This window comes from Peromyscus leucopus, chromosome 4 (assembly GCF_004664715.2).
Source record: "Peromyscus leucopus breed LL Stock chromosome 4, UCI_PerLeu_2.1, whole genome shotgun sequence".
NCBI lineage: Eukaryota > Metazoa > Chordata > Mammalia > Rodentia > Cricetidae > Peromyscus > Peromyscus leucopus.
Genome location: NC_051066.1, coordinates 61,431,360 through 61,447,030, shown reverse-complemented (window position 1 = coordinate 61,447,030; position 15,671 = coordinate 61,431,360). Strand labels below are relative to the sequence as shown.

The 15,671-nt window shown below is 48.0% G+C and overlaps 1 protein-coding gene across 1 annotated transcript; it reads right to left on the bottom strand.

Annotated features, from left to right (window-relative positions):
- Positions 1–232: 232 nt before the first annotated feature.
- Aplnr (apelin receptor) lies at positions 233–4,073 on the bottom strand. Its single transcript, XM_028894186.2, has one exon. It carries the CDS (start codon positions 3,603–3,605, stop codon positions 2,472–2,474), a length of 1,134 nt encoding a protein of 377 aa, XP_028750019.1. The 5' UTR covers positions 3,606–4,073; the 3' UTR covers positions 233–2,471.
- Positions 4,074–15,671: the final 11,598 nt, after the last annotated feature.

Sequence of the window (15,671 nt, the reverse complement as noted above, 5' to 3'; positions counted from 1 at the left end):
TCTCTCTCTCTCTCTCACACACACACACACACACACACACACACACACACACACTGAGCCCTCTCACCTCTACTGAAACATTCACAAACTGCAGACACACACACACACACACACACACACACACACACACACACACACTGTGCCCTCTCACCTCTACTGAAACATTCACAAACTGCAGACTCCTGCACTTCTCTCAAGGCACTTTCAAATGACGAGGCTTGGACACAGAAGCTACACAAAACAGTTTTATTTGATGAACCACAGTGACTAACAAGATCAGAATAGAGCACATTCTGAAGAAGAGGTTGGGGGGTGGGGAGAAGAGGCAGCCTCTGCTGCTATCTGTCCCATGCCATGGTTGAGTTTCCTGCCTCCTGGAAGCCTCCTGCAGCCTGTGCTGGCTGCTTTGAGGGTGGCCCTGGGCAGAGAAAGTAGCTGTGTGAAAGTTTCTGGCCTGAGGCATGCAGAGACTCAGCTGAGAGGAGCTGTTTTCTCCACCGCCACCCCATTCTGCTCCAGGAGCAGGGTTTGTGCCAGAGAAGGTCCAACTGCATCAAGCCAGGCTCTTCCTGTTTCCGTGGCTTATGTCTTGTCCTTGGTTTCCAGAGCCCTCCAAGAACAAAACCCGGAATATGCACACCCATTTCCAGCTCACAAGGGCCCCGCTATTAATTTTGTCCTTGAGACCCCCACAACTGCTCCAGTCACTCTTTCCCCCACCTTACCGCCCCCCTCCAACCCACAAGGTAAGCCAAGAGGCTCCGTCCTGTTAGGGAGGAAAACAAAAGCTCACTCTGTATCTTTCATCCTGTAGCAAGAAAGTGGCCTTCTTAGGAAGAGAACCACAGACCCTGAAGAAAGTAAGAGTGGTGAGAAATAACTCGAAAGCAGGTATGGGACATGGGAGAAGGGCCGTGCTATAATCCATAAGTCTCTTCTTCCCACTGTAGAACTGGGGGAGAGGAGCTGGAACCCAGCTCTGGACTTCTCCAGCCTTAGGACCAGATGCTACTGAGTAAACAGCTCCCTACAGAAAGCCTAGCACAAACATAGACTTCTTTCCTCAATACGGACCAGCCGTCAGAGTTCCCCAAATCCAGTGGGGGTGAACTCATATCTATTCTACATTTCCTTCACATGTCCATTCTTCTCCAAGTGGAGTGCGAGACCTGCAGAGGTGCAGGGAAATAAGTGGAGGGTGGAGGTTCATCTAAGTTCCTTCATCCATGAAGTTCATATGATACTCGTGTGTGTGTGTGTGTGTGTGTGTGTGTGTGTGTGTGTGTGTGTGTGTATGCGCACGCGTGCTCACATTTATATATACCCACATAAACAAAAAGCAAACAGCCTTACCCAACCAAGTGACTCTTGGTGCCAAGTAGCACCAACAGCTATGGAAAACTTCAGGAGATGGTGGGGTGAGGAAGGAGACAGGAGAAAGATCTGCTCTACAGTTCACAGTTCTGTAGGAGTTGGATGGATGAGGACTGGGGGAGGGGAGCTAAGCAGCATACAGACTAAATACAGATTCCCCTCTGACTCCTCTTTCTCTGTTTTCCCTTCACAACTCCCCCTTCATCGGAACAGAACAGTCCACAGCGTCCTCAGTCCTCTTGCCTTGGAATTCTCACAGTCCATTATAAACAAGCAGGAAAGAAAGCTGGCTTGTTGGTAGGATGCATTATCTACTAAGCAACACAGAGATTCTGCCAAAGGGAAATCTCTATTCAAAAACCAGTCTAGCCCTGGTGTCTGGACCAACAGTGAACTGATGCAACTTTTGGAAAGATCCATCCAGAGCTCCTGGCTCTGGGGACTGAAACACTAATTCTTTGCCTACACACACAGCCCACCCTGCCCTGCTGACTCTCGGGGGGGGGGGGACGACTCAAAGGGTTATCCTTCAAGCTTCAGCATTCTTAACAGTTAGGAGCCCAGCAGGAAAAGAGGGGTGGGAGTATGGGTAGGAAGGTAAAGGAGGGATTGAGGAAGGAGAAATCCTCTAGAAGAGAGAGAGTTAGATCTAGAAAGTGAGTGAGCAACAGCAAAAGAATTCTGCAGCAGCAAAAACAAAAAGGGAAGAGAGGGAAAGGCGGGCTAGAGAGCTGAGAAAAGAGAACAAGGAAACAAATTAAGCCAGAACTCATACATCAACGTTTTAGGGTCCATATAACTTTCCCCCGTTTAATACAAACAGAGAAACTGAGGCTTAGAGAGGATAGGAGACTTGTGCAAGGTCAGCCTCAGGAAGATTGAACAGCTGAGGACAAGTCTGTTTGCAAGGCTCCCGTCTCTTCCTGCTAAACCACAAACTTCTGTGAAGAGGGGGGACAAGGCAGAGCTTGGAGGCAGGGAACAGGGAAAGGAGCCAGGGATCAGGGAGAAGGTACAGCCGTGCTACCTGGTTCTCAGAGCATGAGGGTAAAGTCTGGGTCAGACCCGAGGCACCAGGCTTCTCTCTGGCCCCAGCCCTAGTCCACAAGGGTCTCTTGACTATAGGGAATGGATTTCTCATGCATCTGCTCTCCTCCCTTTCCCATGTTGGGACCGGGACCCTGGCTGTGCCCAGAAGAATAACTGGCTGACTTCTCCCCGCTGCTGCTGTGAGAGGTGCCTTTGCACCTGCTCTGATCACAGCAGAGCATGGATGTGCAGGCTTGGCGAAATCGAGGGTCAAAAAAGGCGTAGAGAAAAGGATTGAGGCAGCTGTTGACGTAGCTGATGCACGTGCAATAGGGAAAGACATTCATGAGGAAGCTGTCAAAGTCACAGGGCCAGTGCAGCAAGTTCCCCAGCATGTAGAGCGTCTTCACCAGGTGGTAGGGCATCCAGCACAGGGCGAAAGTCACCACCAGTACCACGATGATGCTGAGCAGCCGGCGCCGCTTCCGCAAGCCCTCAATGCGCTCCTTACGGAAATGGCCAGCGATGGTTTGGGCAATGAAGAAGTAACACGTCAGCATGATGGTGAAGGGCACCACAAAGCCTACGGCAGTAGATGACACCCCAAGGCCCACCTCCCAGGCCCACTCTGAGTTTGAGGTAGCCACCATGGAGTAGTCCATATAGCACTGGACCTTGGTGCTGTTTTCCATGTTAGCGGTGGAACGGAACACCATCACAGGCACAGCCAAAAGGGCAGCCAGCACCCAGAGGACCGCTGTGGCCACAGCCCCGCTGACCCTCAGCCTAAGTCGAGCATTGGCCACTGGCCTGACAATAGCCAGGTATCGGTCGAAGCTGAGGCCGGTGAGGCAAAAGACACTGGCATACATGTTGACGAAGATGAGGTAGCTGCTGAGCTTGCAAGCGAAGCTTCCAAAGGGCCAGTCAAATCCCCGGTAGGTATAGGTGGCCCACAGTGGCAAAGTCACCACAAAGGTCAGGTCAGCCACTGCCAGGCTGGCAATGAAGATGTCAGCGGAGCGTCTCTTTTCCCGGCTGTTCCGAAACACGGTCCAGAGCACCAGGCCATTGCCGGTGGTGCCTAGAAGGAAGACCAGGATGTAGATGGCAGGGATGAGAGCCCCGGAGGACTGCCAGTCTTCGTACTCACATTCAGACTGGTTGTCGGCCCCATAGTAGCTGTAACTCTCATCTTCCATACTGGTGGATGGAGTGAAGGTAGGCAGCGGGTCCCAGGGTCACCAGCTCCAGAGCTGAATCACCAACTCAGCTAGTGCCCTCACGGTAAGAGAAGGTCTGAGGGTGCCCTTGCCGGCATGCAGAACAAGCCCCTCTGGAAACTCAGACCCAGCAGGATGTGCTTCTCCGGCAGCTCCTCTGTACCTTCCCTGTCCCACCCCAGCTCTGCTAAGACACTTCCTTGCGCCCTCCTGAGTCCCTGTCTCCTAAACTCCACACTCCCTCCTCCCACCTCCAGGACAACCCCTCCCTTTCTAGTGAGTCTTAAGATCTTTAAGTTACAGCCCACTTTTTTTTTTTTTTCTTCTTGCCACTGGATAAGTAGACTAAATTGACCCCTACTGTGCTGGGCTGACAATTATCTGTGCTTTGCAAGCCTGCTGCTCCTCCTGGCCCCACCTCCTCTCTCTAGCTGCCACCAACCTCCACCCTTTACTCTGGTTTCCTATTCCCCCCCCCATGCCCACCTTTCAGGGTAGCCAGCATGCACCCCCTGTTCTCACCCTCTCCCAGCCCTTCTAACTGGGACAAATTATGCAGATTGAAATCCAGTTTGACCTGAATCCGGGACAAGCATGGGGCAGAGAGGGTGTGATATTTCACAGGGGGGTCCCAGCATCTGGACGGTCCCTGGTGACCCTGCACTCCCACCCCACCCCCACCCAGATGAGACACTGGGACTCTCTCTCTGCACTTCCTTCATTCCTCTCTACGCCTTGGCTCCAACCCTCTTACTGAGAACTTTGGTATTTTGCAGACAAAAGCATAGTGAAATTTCTCTACAGTTTATAAACTGCTGGCAGACCACAGTTTGTAATTTGCGGATGGAGGTGATAGAACGTTCATGACAGAGTCACAAGTTGAAGGAAATCGGGACAAAATGGCTGCTGGCCAAATCATGAACTCTATGGGGAAATTGAGGCTTAGGGTAAGTGTCTTACCAAAGGTCATGGGATAAATTTTGTTGTGCTTGGTTGTTTATTTCTCCTTCTTCTCTAAGCACACATGGAACACAGTTCTAGCAAGTCATCAGGGGTCTCTGATTATTGGCTGAATAAGTAAATGGACTAATTAGGAAAGGAGTCAGAAAAAGAGAAGAATAAATGTGCTGATTACTATGTGGTAAGAACACCAACTCGGCTCAGTCCTCGGGTTCTTACCAATATCCATGGTTGCGGAGGTTTCATAACACCACACAGGGTCAGGAAGTTGAGTTAGAGGAGGACACAGAAAAAGAAACAGCCCCTGAGCAGATGTTGTAGTCACCAACCATCTGGCTCCTTCACCAGGACCTCTTCAGGAAGAGGAAGGATGCACAAGATAAGATTTTTTTTTTTAAGAGCATCCTTTCTACCTCACCCCCCAAGAGTGAGGGAAGCTACCTGAATTTGGCCAGGAAGATTACAAGCTTAGCTTAAGAGTAGAGTGTGAGACCCTGGATTCCAACTCTCCCCACATTGGGGTTGGGGGTTGGAAGACAGGAAAGGAGAAAGGGGGAGGGAGAGAGCAGATGTGGGAGGGAGGGAAGGAGGGAGGGAGGGAGGGGGAAAGTTGGGCTAGAATGAAATGGGCCAAAACTTGGTAAATGGTAGCTCTCCATGGCAAAGGACTTACAAGGCTGACAGCCAGTTCCTGGATGGAGGGTTTGTCAGTAAAGATCCCACGGGGATCTTCAAGTCGAGACTCCAAATTCAGATACCTGCATGAACAAACGAAGCGTGTGTCTGGGCAAAGTTTGTGATAACAGAGTTAGACTGACAAACTGGAGTCTGTCTGTCAGAGGAAACTGGGCAGACAATGTGCGGGCCTGCTGTAGTTCCATCTACTTTAGAGCTGAGGCGGAGGATCACTTGCATCCAAAAGTTCAGGAATAACACAGTAAGACTTTGTCTCAAATAAAATAAAGTAAGACAGGAGGCCTCCTCAGTTCTGATATCTGGTCTCTGCCGTAATGTGGACCAGTGTTAACCATACCTTGATATTTTTCAAGACAATGTCTAATTCTGAATGTTTATCAGAACTTTGCAGATTGATTATCATGGGAATTAGTTCCATTTTTTAAGAAAGGTAGACTAGGGCCCAGGCATGGTGGTACATGCCTATAATCCCAGCACTTGAGAGGCAGAAACTGAAGATGCATTAGTTCGAACCCATTAACACCCATATCAAGACATAAAACAAGACCAATAAAACAGATCCTAGCATCTCCAGTTGGTAGGTTTTGAGTAGGAGGAGCTTCCTGAGAATGGGAAGTAGAAGAAGCACAAAGAAGATATACAGACAAGGAAGCCAGAAGATAAAATGCAAAGAAAGAAAAAGTGAAAACAACCATGGCCAGAGTCTTAGAATGCAAGGGAGAAACACCGGAAAGATGAACGGGAAAAAGATAAGAAAAGTCCTAGGGTCCTCTCTTGACCTTTAGCTACAAGCAGCAATAATTACAGGCTTATATAGGTCTCATGAGCACTATACATTGTTCACCCACTGAGTGCCAGGCATTCTTCTGTGTTTTATTGTCTCTTTCACTCATCAAAACAATGTGAGGAGTAGGCTGGGGAGACTGCATGGGGCCCAAGTTCATATCCCCAGCAATCACCAGCATCCCCATAAAAGCAGGAAAGACAACAGGAATCTGTAAATCAGTACTAGGTGGAGCAGAGACAGGGAGATCCTGGGGCCTCACTAGCCAGTCAGTCTATCCAAAGGAGTCAGGTCTAAGTTCAATGATAAACCCTAATCAAAAGATAAAGTGGAGAAACTATTGAGAAAACCATTGTAACATCAAACTCTGGCCTCAGTATGCACAGATGAGCACACTGGCACACACATATGTACATACACATGCATCACACACACACACACACACACACACACACACACACAATTATGCACATGCACATATACCACCCACACACAAGCAAACTCACACTCACACAGGCCTCAGGAAATACATGCTCTCATTTAGCCTTAGCTGAAAGATGAGAAAACTGAGACACAAGGGAGGTAAAGCAACCAGCTCACCCACCTACTAAAGAAAGGCCTTCGACCTTTAAAAGTGGAATTGTCACATGTTAAGCATTATAGAGATATGCAGGATGCTAAGATGGCTGTAATTTATGTATCTGCCATTGACAGAGAAAACACCTGGTTGGCTGTGCTAATTGAAAAGATAACCACATGGCAGCTCACAACTGTCTGTAAAAAAAAAAATTAATTAAATTAAAAAAAAAGAAAAAGAAAAGATAACAAGACTGCCTCCAGAACCTTGACGTTTGACAGAATGGTAGTCATCACACTCAGTTTGGCCTGGATCTGGGGCTTCATCAGCCTCACAGGACACAGGCCCACTTGCTTTTTCTGAACAGGTGGCAGAATGGCGTGTGACTGAGTAGAAATAGTTAACCTTCAGCCACTTCAGATCTATTTGCCTATCAGGAGGGACCTAAGGGTTATGGGGGGGGGCGATTTTCTCAAGTCAGATCAGGATAGAGAGTAAAGACCCCTGCTGTAGTCATTCCAGGAGAAAGAATAATTCTGACATCACTAGCAGTCATATACATATTTCCTTCTCGCTTTCAGAAAGAACCAGAAGCAGCCCTAGGCAACTGAGGACACAGAGGGAGGGAAGCATGGAGGCATTCAATATCCTTGAAATCAACTTCTTGTCTACCTCTCCCAGCTGTCCTGCTTGGATTCCAAGCCGGATGCAAGTCCAGCATTCTCCATGAGAGAGAATATGGATGCATTTCTTTAATTCTCTAAAAGGGGAGGGAGTTGGGAGCCAGGAACAGGGCAGGGGCTAATGATCTCTGCCTGGAATGGTGGAGTACTGATAAAACCCAACCCCCAGCCTAGAGCCAGCTGGAGCCAGGTGGCCTAAGTGATCCCAACACTGATGGTCAGGCTCATTCCTCACCCAGCTTGGAGCTGATCCATCCCTGTCTCCCATTTCACTATCCATTATAGAAGATGCAAGATTGGTAATCAGAACTGAACCTTATGTGCTCCAGGACTCAGAGGCTACCCATAAACTACACATACCCCAGCCTGGACAGTTAGCTGTCGTCATCCAACCTCTCTGCTTAGCCGCTAATAAATGTCTGTTGAATTAAAGCATTAGGAATGTGCTTAGGGGTGATAACAACTTGAGTCTTCACCCCAGGGCCATTCTACTATAACAGCAAGGGCAACTTTTTGCAAAACTAACCCAAAATAATCTACTTGCAGCCATCTGGTAAAGCAAAAGCTAAGACAGGATTTGTTGGCCAGAGTTCCCAGGGCTAGCTAACTGGGGAGAGAAATGAGCAGGTTTCCTAGGGGACTTCTCTCTCCTGGGTAATTTCTGCCAGGTATTGTGACGAGTCAAAGAGAAACACCTCTTGGCAGAAAAGTGCCTTGGACCTGTTCCACGCTCTTTGAAAAGAGTGAACACTGCTGAGAGAGTGAGAATTCTAGGGTCAGGGGTTCGGAAGTCCTCCTCAACCTTGCCCACAGACTGACTCCTGACACAGAAAACAGAGAGAGCCTTGGCCCTGCACTGTGACGAACAGTGTCATGTGCACTTAGTGTGAGGCCACTTAAATGTGATGTCTAGGGGTACTTGTGAACAGACTACAGATGTGAATGGCACTGAGTGTATGAGCTCATGTGTTCACAGGGGCGTGCTTACTTGCACATGCAATAGGCATACACATCTACGTGTGTAGGGGAATGTGATTTCTTGTATGTAGTGGGGTAGGAATGCGCACTGGATACACACTTCTGCATACAGAAGAGTTGCTTATGTGTATGTAGTGAGGTTGTATGTGCCCTGGACTCACGCAGTCATGTCGTAGGATCAGGGACCTAGAAAAACATCCTGGCCAAAGGACAGGAAAGTGTGCTTAACTGGCTCTCTCTAAAGCTTTGAGTTGAGGAGGAAAGCTGAAGCCATCTGCTGGGACCCCACCCAGACCTGGCTCCAGCTCCGCGCTGGGACATCAAAGTGGAAGGATAGCCTTCCTTTGTCCCTCACTGACTTCTCACCCCCTCCCTCCCAGCTCGCTGCTCCTGCCTCTGACTTCACAGGTCTGCTTTGAACTCCACAGCTTGGGAACTCACCCAGGGCAACAGGGCTTCTCTCTCTCTCTCTCTCTCTCTCTCTCTCTCTCTCTCTCTCTCTCTCTCTCTCTCTCTCTCTCTCCCCTCCCAAGAGTCAGTCACAGCTGTGTCCCTCACAGCTGGCTTGTTGTCTGAGGGGAGGGGGCGCGGACCCAGCTGAAACTTGAAACTTGGCTACCCACCTGGGTCCTATATTGCTCCGTTACTGTCTTCCGCCACAGAACAGCAGTACCACCCCAGCCCCACGCCTTATCTGACCAAAACCAAATGGTCCACTGCAGCAATTAAAGCCAAATCCCCCCCAACCCACCCCACCCCTGCTGACAACAGCTCCTGCCCCATCTCATTCCACCATTTGGTACTATTTCCAACTTCTTGACCTTATTCCAAACTCTCCAGGCTCCCTGGGCTCCAGGACGGCAAAGACAGAAACAGTGCACCAGCCTGAGACCCAGCATGATGAGCTCCAATCCCCTCTTGCCTATTAATTCAGCAAGTGGCAGACTGCATGCGTGGGAGGCTCTGAGCACAATTCAGACCATGTCTCTGATCCCCTGCACTTGCTAGAGGTGAGGGAGTGAGGGGTGAGTAAAGACCATGCAGTGGGAGTCTGATGAGCACCACAAAGGGAGGTAAGCTGGGCCAGCCTGCAGAGAACACACGGCAACCGGCAGCTCAAGAGAGCGTAGCCTGTGGAGGCCTCATGAGGTCTCTGAGATCCCAGCTTCAGCCTGAATGCTCAGCTTGCTTTGTAGCCTAAACAAGTTTCTCTGTCTCGTCATGAAGACACAGGAGCCAGTCAGGTCTATTTTCCTGTGATTCTGGGGACTGTGGCAACACCTCCAACAGTGGTTGGTAGAGTAGGTTTCTTGCCAGCAAGGTCAAAGGGGGACAGTGAAGGCATCTCTCAGTCACCGAATGACAAGCATGTCACCGAGCCCTGTGTGATGGATTAAAATGGCATCGGCAGGAATCTGGGAGTCTTTCCTAGTCTCTCTGCCCACCCCACTTGTGCTCTTACTCAGCCATCCCTGCCCTGGTGCCCCTCTCCCCCACAGGACCCCATATATGACAACTCTGACAAACCCATATGGGTCAGACTACCACCCTGTGGATAACCTCAGAAGGAAGCAAGGGCCTTCCACAGGATGGCCATGTGTGAGGACTGAGCTCCTGGAACCCGGACCGGGGAAGCCTCCTGAATTCACGGAGGCCTTTGGTTCCCAAGTTGGGGTCACAGGACATAGAAGAGAGTAATGGGGGGAGAGGGTAGTATCGTGAGGCCAGCATCAGCATTTCAGAAAATACTTTGGGAAATGGTACAGCCCCTGCTTCCTTCACAAAACAAACCTCTAAATGTCAAGCACCAGCAGCTCAAGCCTGGGTTTCAGCAAGTCCACGTGGTGGCTCTGGTTCGTCTCCTGCTGCTCAGCAGGCCTTTGTTGAATAAAAACTGAGACGACAGAATCATTATTATTTAATAAACGGTGTGGGTTATACAAACAGAATCCTTCCCCAAAGAGTGCTCACCGGGGGGAGAACAGGAAAGCAAGCAAAGTGGCCTTTGATGGTGAAAGGTTGTGGCAACTAAGCTATTCCACACACCGGGGTCCACTGGGGAGGAAGGCAAGGCCCAGGGAGGGAAAGGGCTTTGCCCAGTGCTCCCTGCCACCCAGTCTGCCCCTCCCACCCCAAGAAGGCCTGAAGAGGAAGCCTTTCTCCCCACAGCCCCCTGGCCTTTGTCTGGCTGTGATGAGGGATTTGGGCAAGAGGCAGAGGACAGGAAACAACAGAAGCAGGAAGGAGGTCAGGAAAAGGCGGATGAGACCCCAGCCAGCTCATACTCAGCCCTATCAACCTTCAGGACAGCAAAGCAATGTTTCCAAAAATATTTACACGCGTCTAAATTAATGAGGCACTCTATCAGCTCTGACAATGGGAGGATGTGGGGCTGGGTCCTCCAGGGGAGAAGATCAACGCAATCAGCACCAGGGGCTGTACAAGGGGACCAAGCCTGGGGGAAGGCTAGCCTTACACAGCTAAAGGAGGAAATCCTAGCCTGCCAGCCCTGGGGACAACAGTGCATGCCCCTTTTCCCCCTAGGAAAGGAGAGCATGCTGCATTCTCAGAGCTGCACAAAGTGTCTTCAGCCTGCCTTCCCACCTCCATCCAGTGTGAACATCTCCTCCACTGGCCCCTGAAGGCCACCCTAGAACCTCCTGTACACCTCAGGTGACCAGATATTCACTCTTGCCCCTGACAGCCCATTCTCATTCCAGTCTGGGCAGCCCTACACCTCCCATCATATGGCTGCCAGCAAAGCAGAGTTCGAAGCAGAGGAGTTGGACCCCAGGGGCTGCTACTTGAAGTCTTGAAAGTCCAACCCTTACAAGACTCAGTTTCCTCATCTATAAGATGGAAATCATTTTAGAGACAGTTCTACCTCCTGGGAGTGGTATTAGAAGTCAGTGAGAATGTGAGAGTAAAGTGTCAGCAAGTTCAGAAAATGCTGAAGGTCTTTGGACCAAGTTACAGGGACAGAGAAAAAAGAGCATAACATGTCACCAGGCTGCAGTCAGTCAAGGCCATGCTGCAGCACTCAAAATTGCCAAGGTATGGGATCAGACAGATACCCATCATCAGAAGAATAGACAAAGAAATACAGTATACGACCACAATGGAGTTTTATTCAACCATAAAGAATTAAATTCTATCTTTTGCAGCTAAATGCATGGAACTTGACATCATCGTGTCGAGAATAATAAGCCAGTCCCATGAAGACCAACATGGTGTTTTCTCCCATAAGTGAGATTTAGGCAAGGAGCAGGGTTTGGAAGTGAGAGGAAAACTATTAGGGATGTAAAAGGGAAGAGGAGGAGGAATACAGAGAAATAGTAGAGGGGTGAATGTAATCACAGTACATTAGTAGACTGTATGCACATATGGAAAGACCAATGTGAAATTCCTTACCTTGTACAACTAATATATGCTAATTAATATGGGTATAAAGTTAGATAAAGTCAAAAATAGTCATTTCACCTCAAATAACATACTTTGGAAGAGTTATCCCTGTACTCTGTGGCACCGTAGCTCTCCCTGCACATAGCCATGAGCCACGGAAATGTGACCTAGCCAACAGGGTGGTCTGTGAGGGAAAAACATACGCTGAGTATCAAGGACACCAAGTAAGAAAAAGAATGTGACTATATCTCATTTGAAATTTTTATACAGGTTACCTGTTGGGAGCTGAGCAGCCTAGTCTTGGATCAGCAGATGACTACCTGTCCAATGGGTTTCCTCAGGGCAAGGCACCTGTGGAAATGGAATCTCACTTGGCAAGGACCAGTAGTCTGTAGGACAGAGTAGGAATTTGCAAAATTCATGCAGCTTGCAGGCATTTTTCTCTCTCAATATATTGGTGATTCATTGGGTGGTTTTTAGTTTTCCTTTGTCAGTCACATATGTAATAGCTGTAATTTTCCCTGGAAATTCTGTTCCTTTTAAAATATTTTCCCCTAAGAATCAGCAGGGGGGTTAATGCTTCTTAAATCTCTTATCTGGAATTACTAACTACAACTCCCAACCCTGAGAACTTTTCTGACTCAATGGAGATAGTTAGGTACATATGAGAAAACAACACTTGGAACATTAACCATATCTCACAGTTCTGCAAAGGAGAGTAGGGCATGCATACACAGAACAGGGAAAAAGCCCTAGAAATACATATAGTGCTGACTGTTGAGAGTAAGTTCCCTGGACACCAAGCATGGACTCATTGGTAGAATCTGGTATGCTCCAGGAGGAAAAGAGACAATGCAAAATGTGGGATGGAGGAATGGATAGCTCCATCTTTACCATACATATATTGGTGGAAAAAGTATGGTAGAGTGAGATGGGAATGAGTGCTTTATCAAGGTGTGCCTTTTACAGAGAGATTAAGACACGGGACTCTCTTGTAGAAAAGGAAAATGTACAAAAATATATCTTGTATACATGAAAGAATTGTCTGGGCTTGAATATTGTCCTAAAGCATTGTGCCCATATCTAGTACTTTTTAACTTTGTAACCGCAAGTGGCTGCCAGCTGATATAAGTGCTACGAGAGCAATATGTGTCTGGCTTGATATTTAGTTAAGCCTGCAAAAATGCTGAACTCTATGTCTAGAATAAGGTTATGCAGGGGGGTGGGAAGATGTATTTGGGGAAGCATAAAAGGGAACAATGGGAGTTTTCATAATGAACACAATGTATTCCTTAAGTTGTGATATATTTCTTAAAGTCAAAAATAAAAGCTAATAATAAAGCTGTTTGTGTAACCCTGGTAAGAAAAACTGTTTAAGTATATTTATACTTAAAGATGGCCTGAGCTATTCGGGGCACTTGAGTGCAATCCACTTGGTAGCCAGAAGTTTTCCTTGGGCCAACATTCCTTCCCTGTCTCAGGACCTGAACCGGAGACTAGACTGGACCCTGGCAGAGTGGCGCCATGAAGAGGGACCTGAAGTTGGTATGTATTGGGACTGAAGGGGATAGGATCCTGTCTAAGGGTGATACAGACCTATAAGGAGAGCTCCTGGTTTAGGGAGGGACAGGTTATCAGAAAACTTGAGGAGTGCTCTGTTCCAACAGAAATTGACAGCATGGTTCAAAAGAACTTGCTCTTTATGCAGATATTATTAAGCATATAGTTAAAGCAGAAGGTTTAAAAGTTTCTTTTAGTCAGGGCATGGAGTTTTTACAATTTATTCAGAAAGTTTGTCCTTAGTTTCCTATAGAGGGAACATTTGACTCCAATGTCTAGGGGTGAGTAGGCAATGACCTTAAAACTTGGTTCTCAGAATGTGGGGAAACTGAAATGCCTATTACTGCATTTACTTTGTGAGATTTGGTTCATGGTTCTGTGACCCCAGTGAAGGGGGAAGTCACTTTGGCACCCGCATATTAAACTGAGGATCAAAAAGAGGAAGTTTTGTGGAGTTCTCTAAAAGGATCTCAGCTCAAACTGTTCCCTTTACAAGACAGTAAGCTCATGGAGGAAGAAGAAGATGATCTGGAGGAAAATGAGCCAGAAGACCTTTCAGATCCTGGGGATACCTTTGACCTTGAGGAGGAAGCTACAAAGTATTGTAATCCAGATTGGCCTTCTTTGGGGGCCTCTTTATTTAAATCTTATCGGGCTCCCAGAAGATTTAGGCTCCCTTCTCCTGCAACTGGATTCTGAGGTGCTCTCCAGGAGGCTCACCAGTTGGGTGAACAGTTGTCCTGATTCCCTGTGATAGTGAATGGGAACAGTTCAACTTGGGAACCTATTCCTTATAAACTCTTGAAAGAAATAAAACAGGCCACAGCAGACTGGTCCCACGTCCCCTTACACAGTCACTTTGGTAGAGGGGCTCACAGGTAGATGGACGGCACCATAGGACTAGCTTTAGGTGGTGAGAGCTTGCTTAACAGGAGGGAACTTCCTCTTCATGGAAAGTAGAATATGAAGAACTGGCTAAAAAGGAGGCTGCTAGTTCGGCTGAAAGATTAGGAAGAAAAAAGGGAGATACCTTAACTTTCGAAATGCTGATGGGTATGGGAACACACATTGCAGTATCAGAATATTTAAAGCTGGACAAGGGGGTGTTAATAGTAATGTCTGCAATAGGTTTGGGAGCATGGAACACCTTCCTTCTTTAGATCCAAAACTCCCTGGGACGGTCAATGTGAGACAAAAGGCAGAGGAACCTTATGAGGATTTTGTTGCACAGCTCACTATTGGTGAAATTATTAAGGCCGCTCCACGTAGTTAAAAGGGAAGTTTATTTTGTGGGGTAACTTACAAGTGAAGGAATTGGTTACAGGGTCCGGGAAAGGTGTAGCGCAGTCCGGTGATGTTCTCTGGAGAACTCTGCTTGGTCTACCTCCAGCGTCCAGGGTCCAGGAACCAAGAGAGCCAGAGCATCCAGATCTCAGGTCTTCAGGGTCCTCGCTCTGCCCTGCCTTGTAGGTGTGACAGTTACCAAAGCCTCAATGGGGGTTGGAACTTCCAGATCAAAGCTGGAATGGCTACCCACTACAGCTCACAACAGTTACCTGTTAAAATAATAATCCGGATATACTAAGATAAAGGAAACATTATTAAAATGGGATTCTCTCCTTTTTTCCTCATGGACTGCTTACAAAACTAAAATCACATTTGTGGCCTGTCTAATATTCCTATTAGACAATGCCTGAGACAAAGAATCAGACATCGGCATCAGAATGTTCGCTCTAGAGACATCCCTGGTGGGGTGTCTCTTAGCTTAGGATGGGGGTGCTCATGAGAAACAGGTGAAGTTTTCCAGCTCAAAACCAGTATGAAGGAGAAAATGAAATCTGAATCTTGGAAGCAGGGGTAATTTGTCATGAAGCAATTTCTTCTCTCTCTAAACCAGAGTGTCAGTACTTCTAATAGCCAAATCTCCCATCTTGGTAGGACAAGTTCATTATCAGTCACTTACTTTTTTATTTTAATTTTTTTCCATTTTACATACCAACCACAGTTCCCCCTCCCTCTCCTCCTCCTGCTTCCCCCATCTCACCCCCAATCCACTCCTCAGAGATGGTAAGGCCTCCCATGGGGAGTCAACAAAGCCTGGCATATCAAGTTGAGGCAGGACCAAGGCCCTCCCCTCTACATCAAGGCTGAGCAAGGGTTCCCACTATAGGGAATGGGCTCCAAAAAGCCAGTCCATGCACCAGGGATAAATCCTGGTCCCACTACCAGGAGCCCCACAAACAGATCAAGCCATACAACTGTCACCCGCATTCAGAGGGCGTAGTTCTATCCCATGAAGGCTCCCCACCTGTCAGTCCAGCGTCTGTGAGCTCCCACTAGCTCAGGCCAGTTGCTCTGTGGATTTCATGATCTTGATGACCCCCTACTTGTTCATACAATCCCTC

Excerpts from the sequence above, each read along its gene's own strand:
- Aplnr (XM_028894186.2), bottom strand. The coding sequence starts at position 3,605 with ATGGAAGATGAGAGTTACAGCTACTATGGGGCCGACAACCAGTCTGAA.